The sequence below is a fragment of the Cajanus cajan genome, chromosome 3 (genome assembly GCF_000230855.2).
Source record: "Cajanus cajan strain Asha chromosome 3, NIPB_CcT2T_4, whole genome shotgun sequence".
NCBI classification, from domain to species: domain Eukaryota; kingdom Viridiplantae; phylum Streptophyta; class Magnoliopsida; order Fabales; family Fabaceae; genus Cajanus; species Cajanus cajan.
This window is the reverse complement of record NC_138519.1, coordinates 27,528,803-27,542,028: the sequence shown is the minus strand read 5'-3', so window position 1 is coordinate 27,542,028 and position 13,226 is coordinate 27,528,803. Positions and strand designations below refer to the sequence as shown.

The 13,226-nt window shown below is 30.0% G+C and overlaps 1 protein-coding gene across 1 annotated transcript; it reads left to right on the top strand.

The window, feature by feature from the left end:
- Positions 1-5,822: 5,822 nt before the first annotated feature.
- On the top strand, positions 5,823-11,834 carry LOC109810146 (alcohol dehydrogenase-like 4). The gene is made up of 10 exons (XM_020373535.3): positions 5,823-6,007; positions 6,172-6,308; positions 6,441-6,490; positions 6,731-7,080; positions 9,429-9,511; positions 10,343-10,418; positions 10,602-10,663; positions 10,767-10,862; positions 11,188-11,349; positions 11,468-11,834. The coding sequence occupies exons 1-10, from the start codon at positions 5,935-5,937 to the stop codon at positions 11,594-11,596; spliced, it is 1,218 nt and encodes a 405-aa protein (XP_020229124.2). The 5' UTR covers positions 5,823-5,934; the 3' UTR covers positions 11,597-11,834.
- Positions 11,835-13,226: the final 1,392 nt, after the last annotated feature.

The window sequence follows — 13,226 nt, the reverse complement described above, 5'->3', positions numbered from 1 at the left end:
GATAATATTAATTTTTTTTATATATAATTGACATTTACAACAACAATTTTTCATCACATATTTTTTTATTCAATTTTTTAATTTGTTGGCGATTCAAAAACTGCCATAAAGTGTAAAAAGATTTTCTAATCACTTTTACCATTTTGTTGCAGTTTGAAACCGACATTAAGTGTAACAAAATATTTTAAATGTAGCTATAGACTAGATGTCCGCTTGCGTTGGTTAAAAATTAAATAAAAAAAAAATTGTGACAATTATAAACCGTTACAAAACTCGAAAAAGTCTATATCCACTTAGTTTTGTGCAAAAATAAAATAAGAATGAAATTCATCACCTTTTAATTCTTCACCTTATTTTTTATTAACCAAACCATTTAATTTATTTTGACCATCTTATTTTTACTCACTCTTTCGTACTTTTTACTCGGTTCATCCCAACCAAATAAGGGTGTAGAGTATGTTTAAAAAAACTTTGAAAATTATTAGATTATAACAATAATCAATTATAATCAAAATAAAATTTTATTTGAATAAAATTTATAAAAAGTAATTTTAAGATGTTTAATTTAATTTTGATACAACAAGAAAAATAAATTTTATGTAGTAAATCAACTTAAAAGAAAAAAATTGTTGAGAAATAATCATAAATTTCAAAATTTTAACTTCATTAAAACAACTTATTTAAAAAAAATTACAAATTTTAAATTATTGCCCCAAACACAATTTTTTTTTATAAACAACTTTTTATCTCCAAAACGGCAGAAATTGGAGATTTTAATCTCCCCAAACACACTTAATATATATCCGCTGTCTAACTCTATTTTTTTTATTTTTTATTTTATTTTTTTTATCGTTTGATAACCACATCTTTAATAAAAGCAAAATTATACAGACAAAAAACCACAAAATTATTTATTGGGCTTGGATTGGGCTTAATCCCAACTTGATTAAGACTTTTGTTTTTAATTACACTTTCCGCATTTACTAAATACACTAAACTTTACTCTCTCTCTCTCTAAATATTATTGTCATCAATACGTAACGTTTTCTAAAATTTTCCCATCTGTTTTCTGATTTTTTTACGTAAATAGAATTTTTAAAAAAAAAATACCAAAAAGGCATCTGTTACACTTTATTTACACATCTAGCACTATTCACCGTTCACACTCAAAATTCAGTTTCTCAGGAATTGAATTCTGAGCTTCAATTTATTTTTGTGATCAGAATTCGCTTTCCGGGGAATCGAATTCTGAGTTGTTTTTATTTTTATTTTTTTGGTTTGTGGCCCACTTTGCGCGAATCTTGGAAGTGGAACGGCCCGTTCCGGAAGCAAAACGGCCCATTCTGCTTGCACACGTAGACTGTTATTTTTGAAATTGGAATGGCCGAAGAACGGGCCGTTTTAGGGTTAAACTTTAAAGCATAACTTGACTTCTGAAACGGCCCGTTTAAAAGTAGGATTTTAGTTCTTTTTAGTAAGTTAGAACGGACCGTTCTGGTTTTGGAACAACCAGTTCCAGAATAGGAATTTAGACTTTTTTTTTTAGTTTGGAACGACCTTGGAATGGCCCGTTCCAAACTACGTTTTTAGGCATAAAATCGTGGGTTGGAACGGGCCGTTCTGGTTTTGGAACGGCCCGTTCTGGGCAAACAGTGAATCCAATGCTTTTCCTATAAATACGCCCTCTACCCTTCATTCTCTCCACACGGTTTCAGCTCACCTTCACTCCTTTATTCCTTCCCTCTACCCCTTCTAAATCACTTTCGTAGTAAAAAATTCTTTTTTTGATTCGATTTTCATTTACCAAATACCCAAAATGTTATTATGGAATTAAAATGAACATAGGTCTGCCTCCATTGGTAGAACGGTAAGTTTAGCACTTTCGTTATTTACTTTAAATTTCAATGAACTTGTAACAAATTAGTACTAATTTTGTTAATCATTGCAGGAGACTGAGAATATTATTTACTCTTATTATCATTCAATGCCAGAACCTCACCCTCTAATTGTTCCTATACTAGAGGAAGTTGGTTTTTCTGGGGTTGCAAACCTTAGACATCTCAAAGTGGATCACGCATTAATCACAGCTTTGGCTGAATAGTTTTATTTGCAATTTTCGAGTAGACATGTCCAACATTAATCATTGCATCCACTTCCCTTCCTCTCTGAACGAAAAACTTGTTGCAACGAGTGTATGTGGCCATTACCATGGAACAAATTGGAAAATTTCATGTTTTCTTCAATACAGAATTAATAGACTCAGCTAGGTTTGTTGTCATGTGTCCCCAACATCGTCCATTGTCCCATGCCAGTGTCCATGTTTCCCTAGGAATATTGTCTACCCATGAGCTGCTTCAGCATTAGTATCTCTTACTATGTTGTAATAGTAAAAGAATCTAGGTTTAGTCATCCTGTAGGCTGCAGAAAAAAAAAATTATTAAATAATGAAAAGTAATAATCAAACGGTTTAAGAAAAGTAATGATAAAATTACCCATATTGACGACATCCTTCTTCAGTGTTGTATTTTTGAATCGTCCCATGAAATTTTGTGCAATATGTCGAATACAATAGACATGGACATAATTATTTTCCGTCCAGCCACTTCCATTTCTTGAGTATGCACTTCGAATAGCCTCATGACGATCAGAAATAAGACACAACCCATCTTGCCGTGTTACATATCGCCTTAAGTTCTTAAGAAAAAAAAACCATGCATCGCTAGTTTCACCTTCAACAACAGCAAATGCAATAGGAATTATGTTGTTGCGACCATCTTGCGCAACTGCGACCAATAGCGTACCTTTGTATTTCCCGTATAAAAAGGTTCCATCAACTTGAACAATTGATTTGCAGAAGGCAAAACCATCAATGCATGGTTTAAAGGTCCAAAATAAAATTTTGAATATAACATTGCCCTTGTCCAATAAACCACCTTGGTAAGTCGGTTGCGTATTTAATTTCCAAATAGAACCTGAAACATACATTTGCATTGCTTGCAACATACCTGGTAACTTGTTGTACGACTCCTCTTAGTTTCTAAAGATATTCTTAATGGCATGTTGCTTGGCCAACCATCCCTTTATGTAACTAATTGTATAACCCATGGTGGACTTGATGTGGGCTATGATGGTTGAAATGGATGTCGATGGATCAACCTCAATAATTTCACCAATGCTTTGAGCAATCATTTGTGATCCCAATTTATTATGATCTTGGGAGATAAGTGGGGAAACACATGTGTGGGGGCCCTCAAGGATCATGATTTCCCAATGTTGTTCCCTGGTGTGCAATATACCACGACATCTCTAGGCACAATCGTGGTGAACGCATTCCATAAGAAGCCTACTAGTGCTTGAGTGCTTAACCTTGTAAGTGCAATGGTTGACAATGTGAAATCTATTTATGGCGTCTTGCATTTGTTCTTTTGTTTGGAAGCGTTGGCCAACAAATAGTGTTCCAGGTGGATACACAACCATTTAACGCTCCAACAAATGGCTATACTCAGTGTCTTGTTGGATTTCATTGGGAAACTCTAAAAAGTGTGGAGGTGGGTTGTATATGGCTACTGGTTCTAGTGGTGGATTATTTGGAAGTGGGAGGGTTTCTTCTTCATCATCATCTTGATGTTCAGAGAGAATTTCGTCTTTGTCCTCGCTAAAAGGATCAAAGACATTTTCTATTGGGAGACCAACAACAAGATGATCTTCAATGTTGGTTTGAACATTGGATTGAGAAGCAAAAGGTGTAGCTTGGTCAAATGGCTGAGAAGGTATTTGATTAAGGTCCATGATTGGACTAGTTAAAAACTTTGTGTATGACTCAATGTCGTAGTTGGAGGGGATATCATAAGAAGGGTCAGATGGGTTAGTGTTCTGGTAACTTTGATAAATTTCGTAAGGTAAAGGTGAAGGTGAAACTTGTGGTGGATGTGATTCAATTGTAGTAAAGGTAGCATATAATTCAATACCTGATTGAAGTTCATTAGAATCGTGAACATTGAAAAGTGCCTCAACGTCTTCATCATCAGTCAACTCAACACAGGTATAGTTATTAACCCCTGGGCCAAGTCTAACAGGGTACCGAAAATGTATGCTAGCCACCCTCTCAGAATCTTGTCGATGTAGCTTTGTGTGGATGACTCTTTGTAGCCTTTCTAGAGTAATTCCTCTCTTGATACGAACTAATTTTGCAGATGGAGAGGAGAAGGTGATTCCTTCATTCGGACATTGGTTAATGGAACCATCTGAATGAACAATAACGTAGATTAAATAAGCCATTTTATGAAAGGTTTAAAGGAAATGAACATGATTCTAAGAAAGTGATTCAAAAGGGGTAAAGAGAAGGAATAAAGGAGTGAAGGTAAGTTGAAACCCTGTGGAGAGAATGAAGAGTAGAGGGCGTATTTATAGGAAAAGCATTGGATTCACTGTTTGCCCAGAACGGGCCGTTCCAAAATCAGAACGACCCGTTCCAACCCACGGTTTTATGCCTAAAAACGTATTTTGGAACGGGCCGTTCCAAACTAAAAAAAAGGTTTAAATTCCTATTCTGAAACGGGCTGTTCCAAAACCAGAACGGCTCGTTCCAACTTACTAAAAAGAACTAAAATCCTACTTTTAAACGGGCCGTTTCAGAACTCAAGTTATGCGTTAAAGCTTAACTCTAGAACGGCCCGTTCTTCGGCCGTTCCAATTTCAAAAATAACAATCTACGTGTTTAAGCAGAACAAACCGTTTTGCTTCTGGAACGGGCCGTTCCACTTCTAAGATTCGCGCAAACTAGGCCACAAAAAAAAATTAAAAACAACTCAATATTCGGTTCCTAGAAAACCGAATTCTGATCACAAAAAAAAAATAAAAAATTTGAAGCTCAGAATTCGATTCCCGAGGAACCGAATTCTGAGTGATAACAGTAAATAGTACTAGATGTGTAAATAAAGTGTAACAGATGCGTTTTTGATAAATTTTTTTTTTTAAAAAACTCTATTTACGTAAAAAAATTCTGTTTTCTCCCTACTCCCCTTTATTTCTCTATAAAAGATATATATTAACTAATCAGTATACCTCCTTTCATAAAACAAGACATATAAAAATCAAAACTACTAACACGTTATTGGCATTATAAGAACCATCCCAGACACTCACACACTCTCTCTCTCTTTCACACACTCTCTCTCTCTCTCTATATATATATATATAATAAATTTATATTTACATATATTAATACTTTTAATATATTATTATGTATAACATTTTTTGTAATATTAAGTTTTATTGTCACCATCTTTATAAATCTTTCTCAATCTTTAAAAATAAAATGATGAAAAAATTTATAATGATTATTTTATGATATTATGATTAGTGTTTTCTTAAGGATCTCCAATGTTTTTTTTTTTTTTTTTTTTTATATTTAATGATTCTATGTCCTTGAAAAATCTAGCCATAAGTTAAGGTTAAGGTGTTATATATCATATAGGACTGTTTTTCTCTTTTGTAACTTTGATAAGTGGTATCTTTCATCAAACTTGTTTAAACATAAGTTTGCATTTTATAATTCACGTGTCATAATTTCATTTGAGTGAGTGTTTGCGATAAGGACCGGAACAAGTGATTCGTTTTTCAAAAACAGCCACACTTGCTATTCTAAAAACACTTATATAACAAACAATTTCATTGTGGCGCACACTAGCCCGATATTTTTTTTAATAACTAATATTTTAATTCTTGACTGTAGCTAAACACGTGCCATGCTAAAAAAACACCCACATGCACGTACTAGCCTCGGAGAAAGAAAACTCCAAAATACCATATATAGCCGACCCTTCATTTTTCTCATAAATTTGCTTTGTTCTGTATATGCTTCCAACTCTCTCTTCTAGAGAGCAAAACACACACTAAAGAAAAGAAAAAAATCACTGCACAACTTAGAAAAAGATGGCAGGTCCAGAGGTTGCTATTGGGAAGTTCAGTCCAAATGATACCAGGGGAAAGACCATTACTTGCAAAGGTACGTAACACCAAAATTCTATGTTATTCAGATCATTGTCGAAAATAATGCATGCCAATTCTCATCCTCGATACATATATAAGCTCATATAGTTCAATATTATTATTAACTAAATTAAGTACTATCATTATTATTATAATAATGAATTCATCATGATAATGAAGCTGCCGTGGCATATGGTCCTGGAGAGCCATTTGTGGTGGAACATGTTCTTGTTCATCCTCCTCAGAAAATGGAGGTTCGAATCAAGATCCTCTTCACTTCTATTTGCCACACCGATCTCACTGCTTGGCAAGGCGAGGTATATATACAATTATGACAATATATATAGTATGTTTAATTATATATGTATAATTCACAAGCGGATTTGATAGTCAATCATGTTATCTAATATTGTTTTATTGATGCTTCTTTTATGGGACACCAAATTAAGAATGAGGCTCAACGTGCTTATCCTCGGATTTTCGGCCATGAAGCTTCCGGGTAGGTCAAAAAATTGATACAACTGTGACAAATCATAGCATTGATTTAGCCCCTCTTTGAATAAAAAAGTAAAATAACTTCATAAAATGGTTTTTAGTGAGGTAATTAAGATAGAAAAAATCGTATAAAAGTTTAATATATGAATAAGAACAAAATTTCATTTTATCTTCCATAAAGAATTATTTTCCGCACATGCATGATTAGTTTTATAACAAATGATGATCGATATATCACATTTAGGGTTGTGGAGAGTGTGGGTGAAGGTGTGAGTGAGATGAAAGAAGGGGACTTTGTGGTGCCAATATTCAACGGGGAATGTGGTGAATGCAAATATTGCAAGTGCGAGAAGACCAACAAGTGTGAGAGGTTTGGGGTGGATGCTATGAAGAAAGTTATGAATGGTGATGGTGCCACAAGATTTTCCACAGTGGATGGAAAACCAATCTTCCATTTCTTGAACACTTCCACTTTCACAGAGTACACGGTGGTGGATTCAGCATGCGTAGTCAAGATTCACGTTCATGGCGATGGCGACCTCATCAATACCTACATCAAAAGGTTCACCTTACTCAGTTGTGGAGTATCTACGGGTAAGGAACTTGGTCAACCTCAATAATTTAAGATATTGCGATCTTAAATTTTTGTGCACATGAAAACATAATCCGATGCATGCATCTACATACTTATGGTAATATATAATTCACTTTATTAAACATTTATGCTAATAATTTACTCATTTAGCTTTAAAGTCATTGACTTTTTTGTTTACTTATTTTATTTGTATCTAAGTACTTATGAGTAATTATATTTCATAAAAAATAAATAAAATCAAAAGAGAATTAGTTTTCGTTACCATAGTTAAGAAATATTTTTAGTATTAAATTTAAATACGTCCCCTTGTTTTCTGCCGCTGGTCTCTCCGTTGACCCCTAAATTACGTTCAAGAGTGATGTTTCATAGTTATTTTTTCTTTCTTCAGTTCTTCACCCAATGTAACAATCTTTTATTCAAGATTTTGGACACAGATGAATTTTTAATACAAGGCTTGCAAACAAAGAAATTGACTACGTGTAGTTAATTTAAGCTGATAGATTGCTCATTCAAACGGATAATACAAGGAAGGAAAGACACAAGTTCGGATCACTTTTTCTTTTATTTTTAACTGAAAAATTTATGCGCTTACACATGAATAAAATAAAATAAATGAGAGGATATTGTGACTGATATCCATCGGATTGTGAGTGCTTATAAAATAAATATTTTTTAATTATTGAAAAAAATGTCATGTGAAAATATACATTCTATAATTACATAATACATGTTACCTGTGATTTCAAAATTGAACAAAATTAGTCTGCTCGATCGATCAGACTAGGAATTAATCAATTTATTAATTTGAAAGAATAATAAAACTAAAGTATAAAAGGATTAGTAAAAATTCAGATGAATTGGTTAAAAATTGGTGAAAACTGATTTAGAATATCGGATTGAAGTGATCCTTTTCATTATTTTTTTATTTTCTATAATTATTTAAAATAAATTTTATGATAAATAAATATATTTATTAAAAATTATAAATTAGAATAAATTATTATGTTAATTTTTTAGTCATTTATATTAATTTATATTTTTATAGCATGATTTCTTATATTTTATATTTTAAAATTTATGTTATATTAATTTGAGATTTTTCTACTCTAGATGTAAAATTATTAATATATATTGTTATATTTTTTTAAAATTTAAATATAAATATTATATTTAGATTTTTAGATGCACTTTAAAAAATAAAAATGATATTTTATTTTAATCTTTGTATTATAAATTTATGATATTATATTTATGTAATATTATTTAAATATTATTATTACTTTATTAATACCAGTTTGAGCACAATTAAATCGTTGAACCTTGAATCAGTATCTTAACTGGTTCGATGATCAGTCTGATTTTAAAAATATCACTTGTTACTAAATTTGTTTTTTACTTATACTATACATATAATATATGTTAGTATATTGTTAAAAAATATAAGTATAAGATGATGACATATAATATATGCTATTAGATCTTATTGAAAAATTAACTTTAAAATTATGTGTATATGTTAAATACATTTATACTTACATATATTATATTTATAATAACACTTTTTTGTGTGTCACTATATAATTAATATATATATATATATATATATATATATATATATATATATTTTGTAATAAACATAGTTTATATTCTTTATCCAGATTTAGTTTTGGATTAGTCCAAGGGTGTAACTAGGTCTATGGTTAAAAAGAACTTATAAATTTTTATGATATATTTTTTATATTATTTTTAAGAATAAATTAAAATCATTATCTCTTATATATATATATATATATATATATATATATATATATTTGATATAATTATAAATGTATGTTATTTTCAATTTTTAGTTACTTTTTATGTACCACATTAGAAAAAAAAAAGGTTAATATGTTTTTGGGTTGTCTAAAATTTTTAAATTTTAGTTGTTCCAAAAAAAAAATTTTGACCATATTTTAAGTCTTCTAATTTAAAAATGTACCATTTTTAATTTCAAAATTGTTTAGAAAGATATAGTGTTTTATAATAAACGATATATATATATAAGTAAATTAAATAAAAAAATATAATAAAACACGTTATTTTTAAATGAATCGCATATTTATTTTTATGATATATATAAATTTTACATTTTAAAACGTTATATAAAAGACTCTTATTTATCATTTTATGACCCACAGAATATTAGAAACAAAGTTGTCCATATTCAAGGAGAAGATTTGAACCTTGAAAATTTGGAAAGAATTTTTATTTTATTTTTGTACATTAATATATCACTATAAATCAAATGTTAGGATAATTAATTAATATGCCCACCAAATTGATGATGTGTGTCACATACGTATAGGTGTTGGAGCTGCTTGGAACACCGCTAATGTGCATTCTGGTTCAACTGTAGCTGTCTTTGGTTTAGGTGCTGTGGGTCTTGCAGTAAGTCAAAATTTCATTATTGCCAATTAATTTACTGCAATTAAAATAATATAATGTATGATTTCTTTTTCAGCAAATAACTTTTTAAAGTCTTTTTAGGAAGATGTAAAACAATAATTTTTTCTTTTGCAAAACTAATCCAGATAAATGTTAAATTTTTTGTACTATATCATTTAGGAATTTCTTCACACTTCATTAAAATAGTTGAATTTAGTAACTACTGTTGTCAAATTTTTAATATAATAAAAGTATATAATTTTGAGTAATGTTAAATTAAAATTATTTAGTGCCTGAAAAAACTGTATGTGTGTGTGAGAGATTGCTTCAATACTTTCTGGCAAGGAAAAATAATTAATTAATCTATGTTTTTATACTTTGATTTTTATGTTCATTTTAAAGTTTTTTATTTTTATTTTTAAGATGAATTTTTCTTTTAGCTACCGTAAATACGATTATCTATTTACCAAAAAACAAAAACGATTATCTTAATTTTTGTTTCTTATAAATTTTGTTTAAAAAATTATTATTACTTACAAATAACATGAATACATGATGTACATAAGTTTATTACACATCACATATTACTTAGCAATATTTACTAACGTTATACGACTAAATACATGATATAAACTAAAAATAACACTTTTTTAAAATATTAAAATTAAATTTAATGATATTTATAAAAAATAAAAATGTAGTCAAACGTTTTTATATTTTTTGCATTGTATCTCTCTTCATATATATCACTATCTTTTTTCGTTTTTCTATTATGAAAATAACCTTTACGTGAAAAAAAATGCTGTAAAAACCTTGCATCTTAAATTGATACAGGTAGCAGAAGGGGCACGAGCTAGAGGTGCATCAAAAATAATAGGCGTGGACATCAATTCTGACAAATTCATCAGAGGTACTTTTCTGTCTTATATATGTATCTTTGCTTCTGCTCTATTTTATTCTTCTTTAAACAAGTTTCGAACTCACAAAGTAAAACCTGTAAAACTTTACATGAACTTCGTCTTCTTAATATAACTATATATATAATATAAAATGCTGATCTGATATATGATACACTTTATATGTACACTCAAAGCTCGAGCAATGGGCATCACCGACTTCATAAATCCAAGGGATGATGAGAGGCCAGTATATGAGGTTGGAACATTCCCTATCTATTCATCTCATCTTATAAAAAGAAAATATCAACATTATTATATGCATTTTTACTAGCAAAGGGTAATTTCTTTTTCTTTTGCAGAGGATCACTGAAATGACTGGTGGGGGCGTGCACTATAGTTTTGAATGTGTTGGAAATTTGAACGTTCTAAGGGATGCCTTCTTGTCAGCTCATGAGGTATATAAATAGATAACTAAAATCAAGTTAAAGTGTATATATATAAGTATAAAAAATTAAGTCTAATTGGTTCGAATATTTTGGATGATGACATATTTTTTATACTTGTGTTTATGTATTGAAACTTTAGTACTCTCCAATCCAATAATATATTTATGTAGCTTCTTTTTTGAGTTCAATGTTATAATATTTTGCTAAGATTATAAATATATTATAGTCACCGTCACATTGCAATTTCACCATACTTCTAACTCTAAGTAATGATGGGTAATTTTGATAATGCCACACTTCTTTAAATTTGATAGATTCTATGATAATGATGCAGGGTTGGGGATTGACAGTGATATTAGGGATTCATCCATCACCAAAAATGCTTCCCATCCACCCAATGGAGCTGTTCCAAGGTCGCAGAATAGTAGGATCAGTTTTTGGAGACTTCAAAGGGAAGACTCAGTTGCCACATTTTGCCAAAATGTGCATTGATGGAGTAATCACTACCACTCTCTTAATTTACATGTGTATCACCTTTTTAAAATTGATTAAAATTTAGAAACATAAAATTGAAGCCAATGAATAGTCTAATTAATTAATGCTCTTGGACTTAGGTGGTGAAGTTAGATGATTTTATCACTCACGAGCTTCCTTTTGAGGAGATAAGCAAGGCCTTTGATCTTTTGACCGCTGGAAAGTCACTGAGATGTCTTCTACACTTCAATGAGATTGTGCCCTTTTGAAGATGTGTGGCTCATGAAGATGGTCATTGACATTGTCATTGGTGCTGTGTTCCCATATTTTCTGATATACTTTCTGAGTTCTTCAATACGAGTCTATCCAAAATGGCAGTGTTTAATTATTTTAAATTAAATTATACTTTTCATCTTTTATAATATCTAATTAGTAATTTTAGTTTTTTCAATATTTAATTTTGTAATTTAGTTTTACAACTTTATAAAATTCGTAATTTTAGTTTCATTACTAAATATTCATTCACCGACCATTAAATTTTGTATCATTGATCATGAGTTGTCATTAAGTAAATTTTATGATAATTAATATTTAGATTATTTTTTATTTTTTATTTTTTTCTTATAAAAATGGTTTAAAAAATGAAAATAAGATTAGAAATGAAAAATAAAAGTACAATTTAGTCTAACTATTAATAAATATTAATTATCATAATATTTATTTAATGTTTAGTTATGATCAACATTGCAATTTTAATCGTTAATGAATAAATATTTAATGGTAAGATCAAAATTATAGATTTTGAAAATTGAAATTGTGTAAAAAAAAATTGGAGAATCAAAATTGTAGATTGCGTAAACAAAACTCCTCTTACACATGTATGTCAAAATACGAGAGAAGTAGAATTGATAAATAATCTAAGAATAATTATATGATCACGATTAACTCCTATTATGTTTTTATTTTAAGATAATATTACTCATACATCATTTGTTTGTATAAAGAATTTGACGTAAAGAAGGGGACTTCATTCTTGCTTAGCATTAAACTTGTTATAGTTCCATGAGACTCTTGCACTTAACGTTGGCTCTTGCGCTTAACGCTAAAGTGATAGAGAATAATTGTTCTTCATTGGATCTCTCACACTTGGTTTGAAAACTTCATATTTAGTGCAGATACGCAAATTAGCCAATTACATTTTCACAATTTCCATTTAATTGGGGTCTTTCAAACCTCTAACTCGTCCAAACATATACGGATAAACCTTCAAGAACAATAAAAGTGTAAATCAAGTGTAAATCATATACCACAACATAATTCCACAAACAAAATTGTTGAGCATCGATAATGGACATTCAAGTGTAAATCTAAAATGTCATTGATTCATAGAGTTAGATGAAGATAATTATATTCGTATGAGGAATAATCATATAGAATAAAGAGGTTTTACAATTCATTTTCCTCTTACTCTGAATCACATCACTCATCTGATTCGCATCACTCTCTTACATTCTGAGAGCAACTACAACTCAATTGCTTATGGAGTTGCTTAACTCTAAGCACATGTTGCTTGACACTTTTTTGTCATTGGAGCAAATGATGCAACATTTCTTATAAGTTCCAGTTGCTTATATAAACAACACTCGAGTTGGTTGCTTAATCATTTTTTAATAATAACATTAATAAAAGTAGGTTGAGAAAGAGTATATTTGTATATGGTAGAAAAATGTACCAAGTTATTTAGTGAGACTAGTATAAGACTCGCAGTGTGTTGCAAGGAGTGTGTCGAAAAGTATTTTCCTTGATATTTGTCGTTTGATATTACCGATCAATTTGGCAAAATCCCACCTGTACCTGTATAAGGATACACCAAATAGTCTTCCTGTATTCTGAAGGCCG

Coding starts and splice junctions, on each gene's coding strand:
- LOC109810146 (XM_020373535.3), top strand. CDS start 5,935: ATGGCAGGTCCAGAGGTTGCTATTGGGAAGTTCAGTCCAAATGATACC. Junction 6,008..6,171: donor AAAGACCATTACTTGCAAAG/GTACGTAACACC, acceptor ATGATAATGAAG/CTGCCGTGGCATATGGTCCT. Junction 10,863..11,187: donor CCTTCTTGTCAGCTCATGAG/GTATATAAATAG, acceptor ATAATGATGCAG/GGTTGGGGATTGACAGTGAT.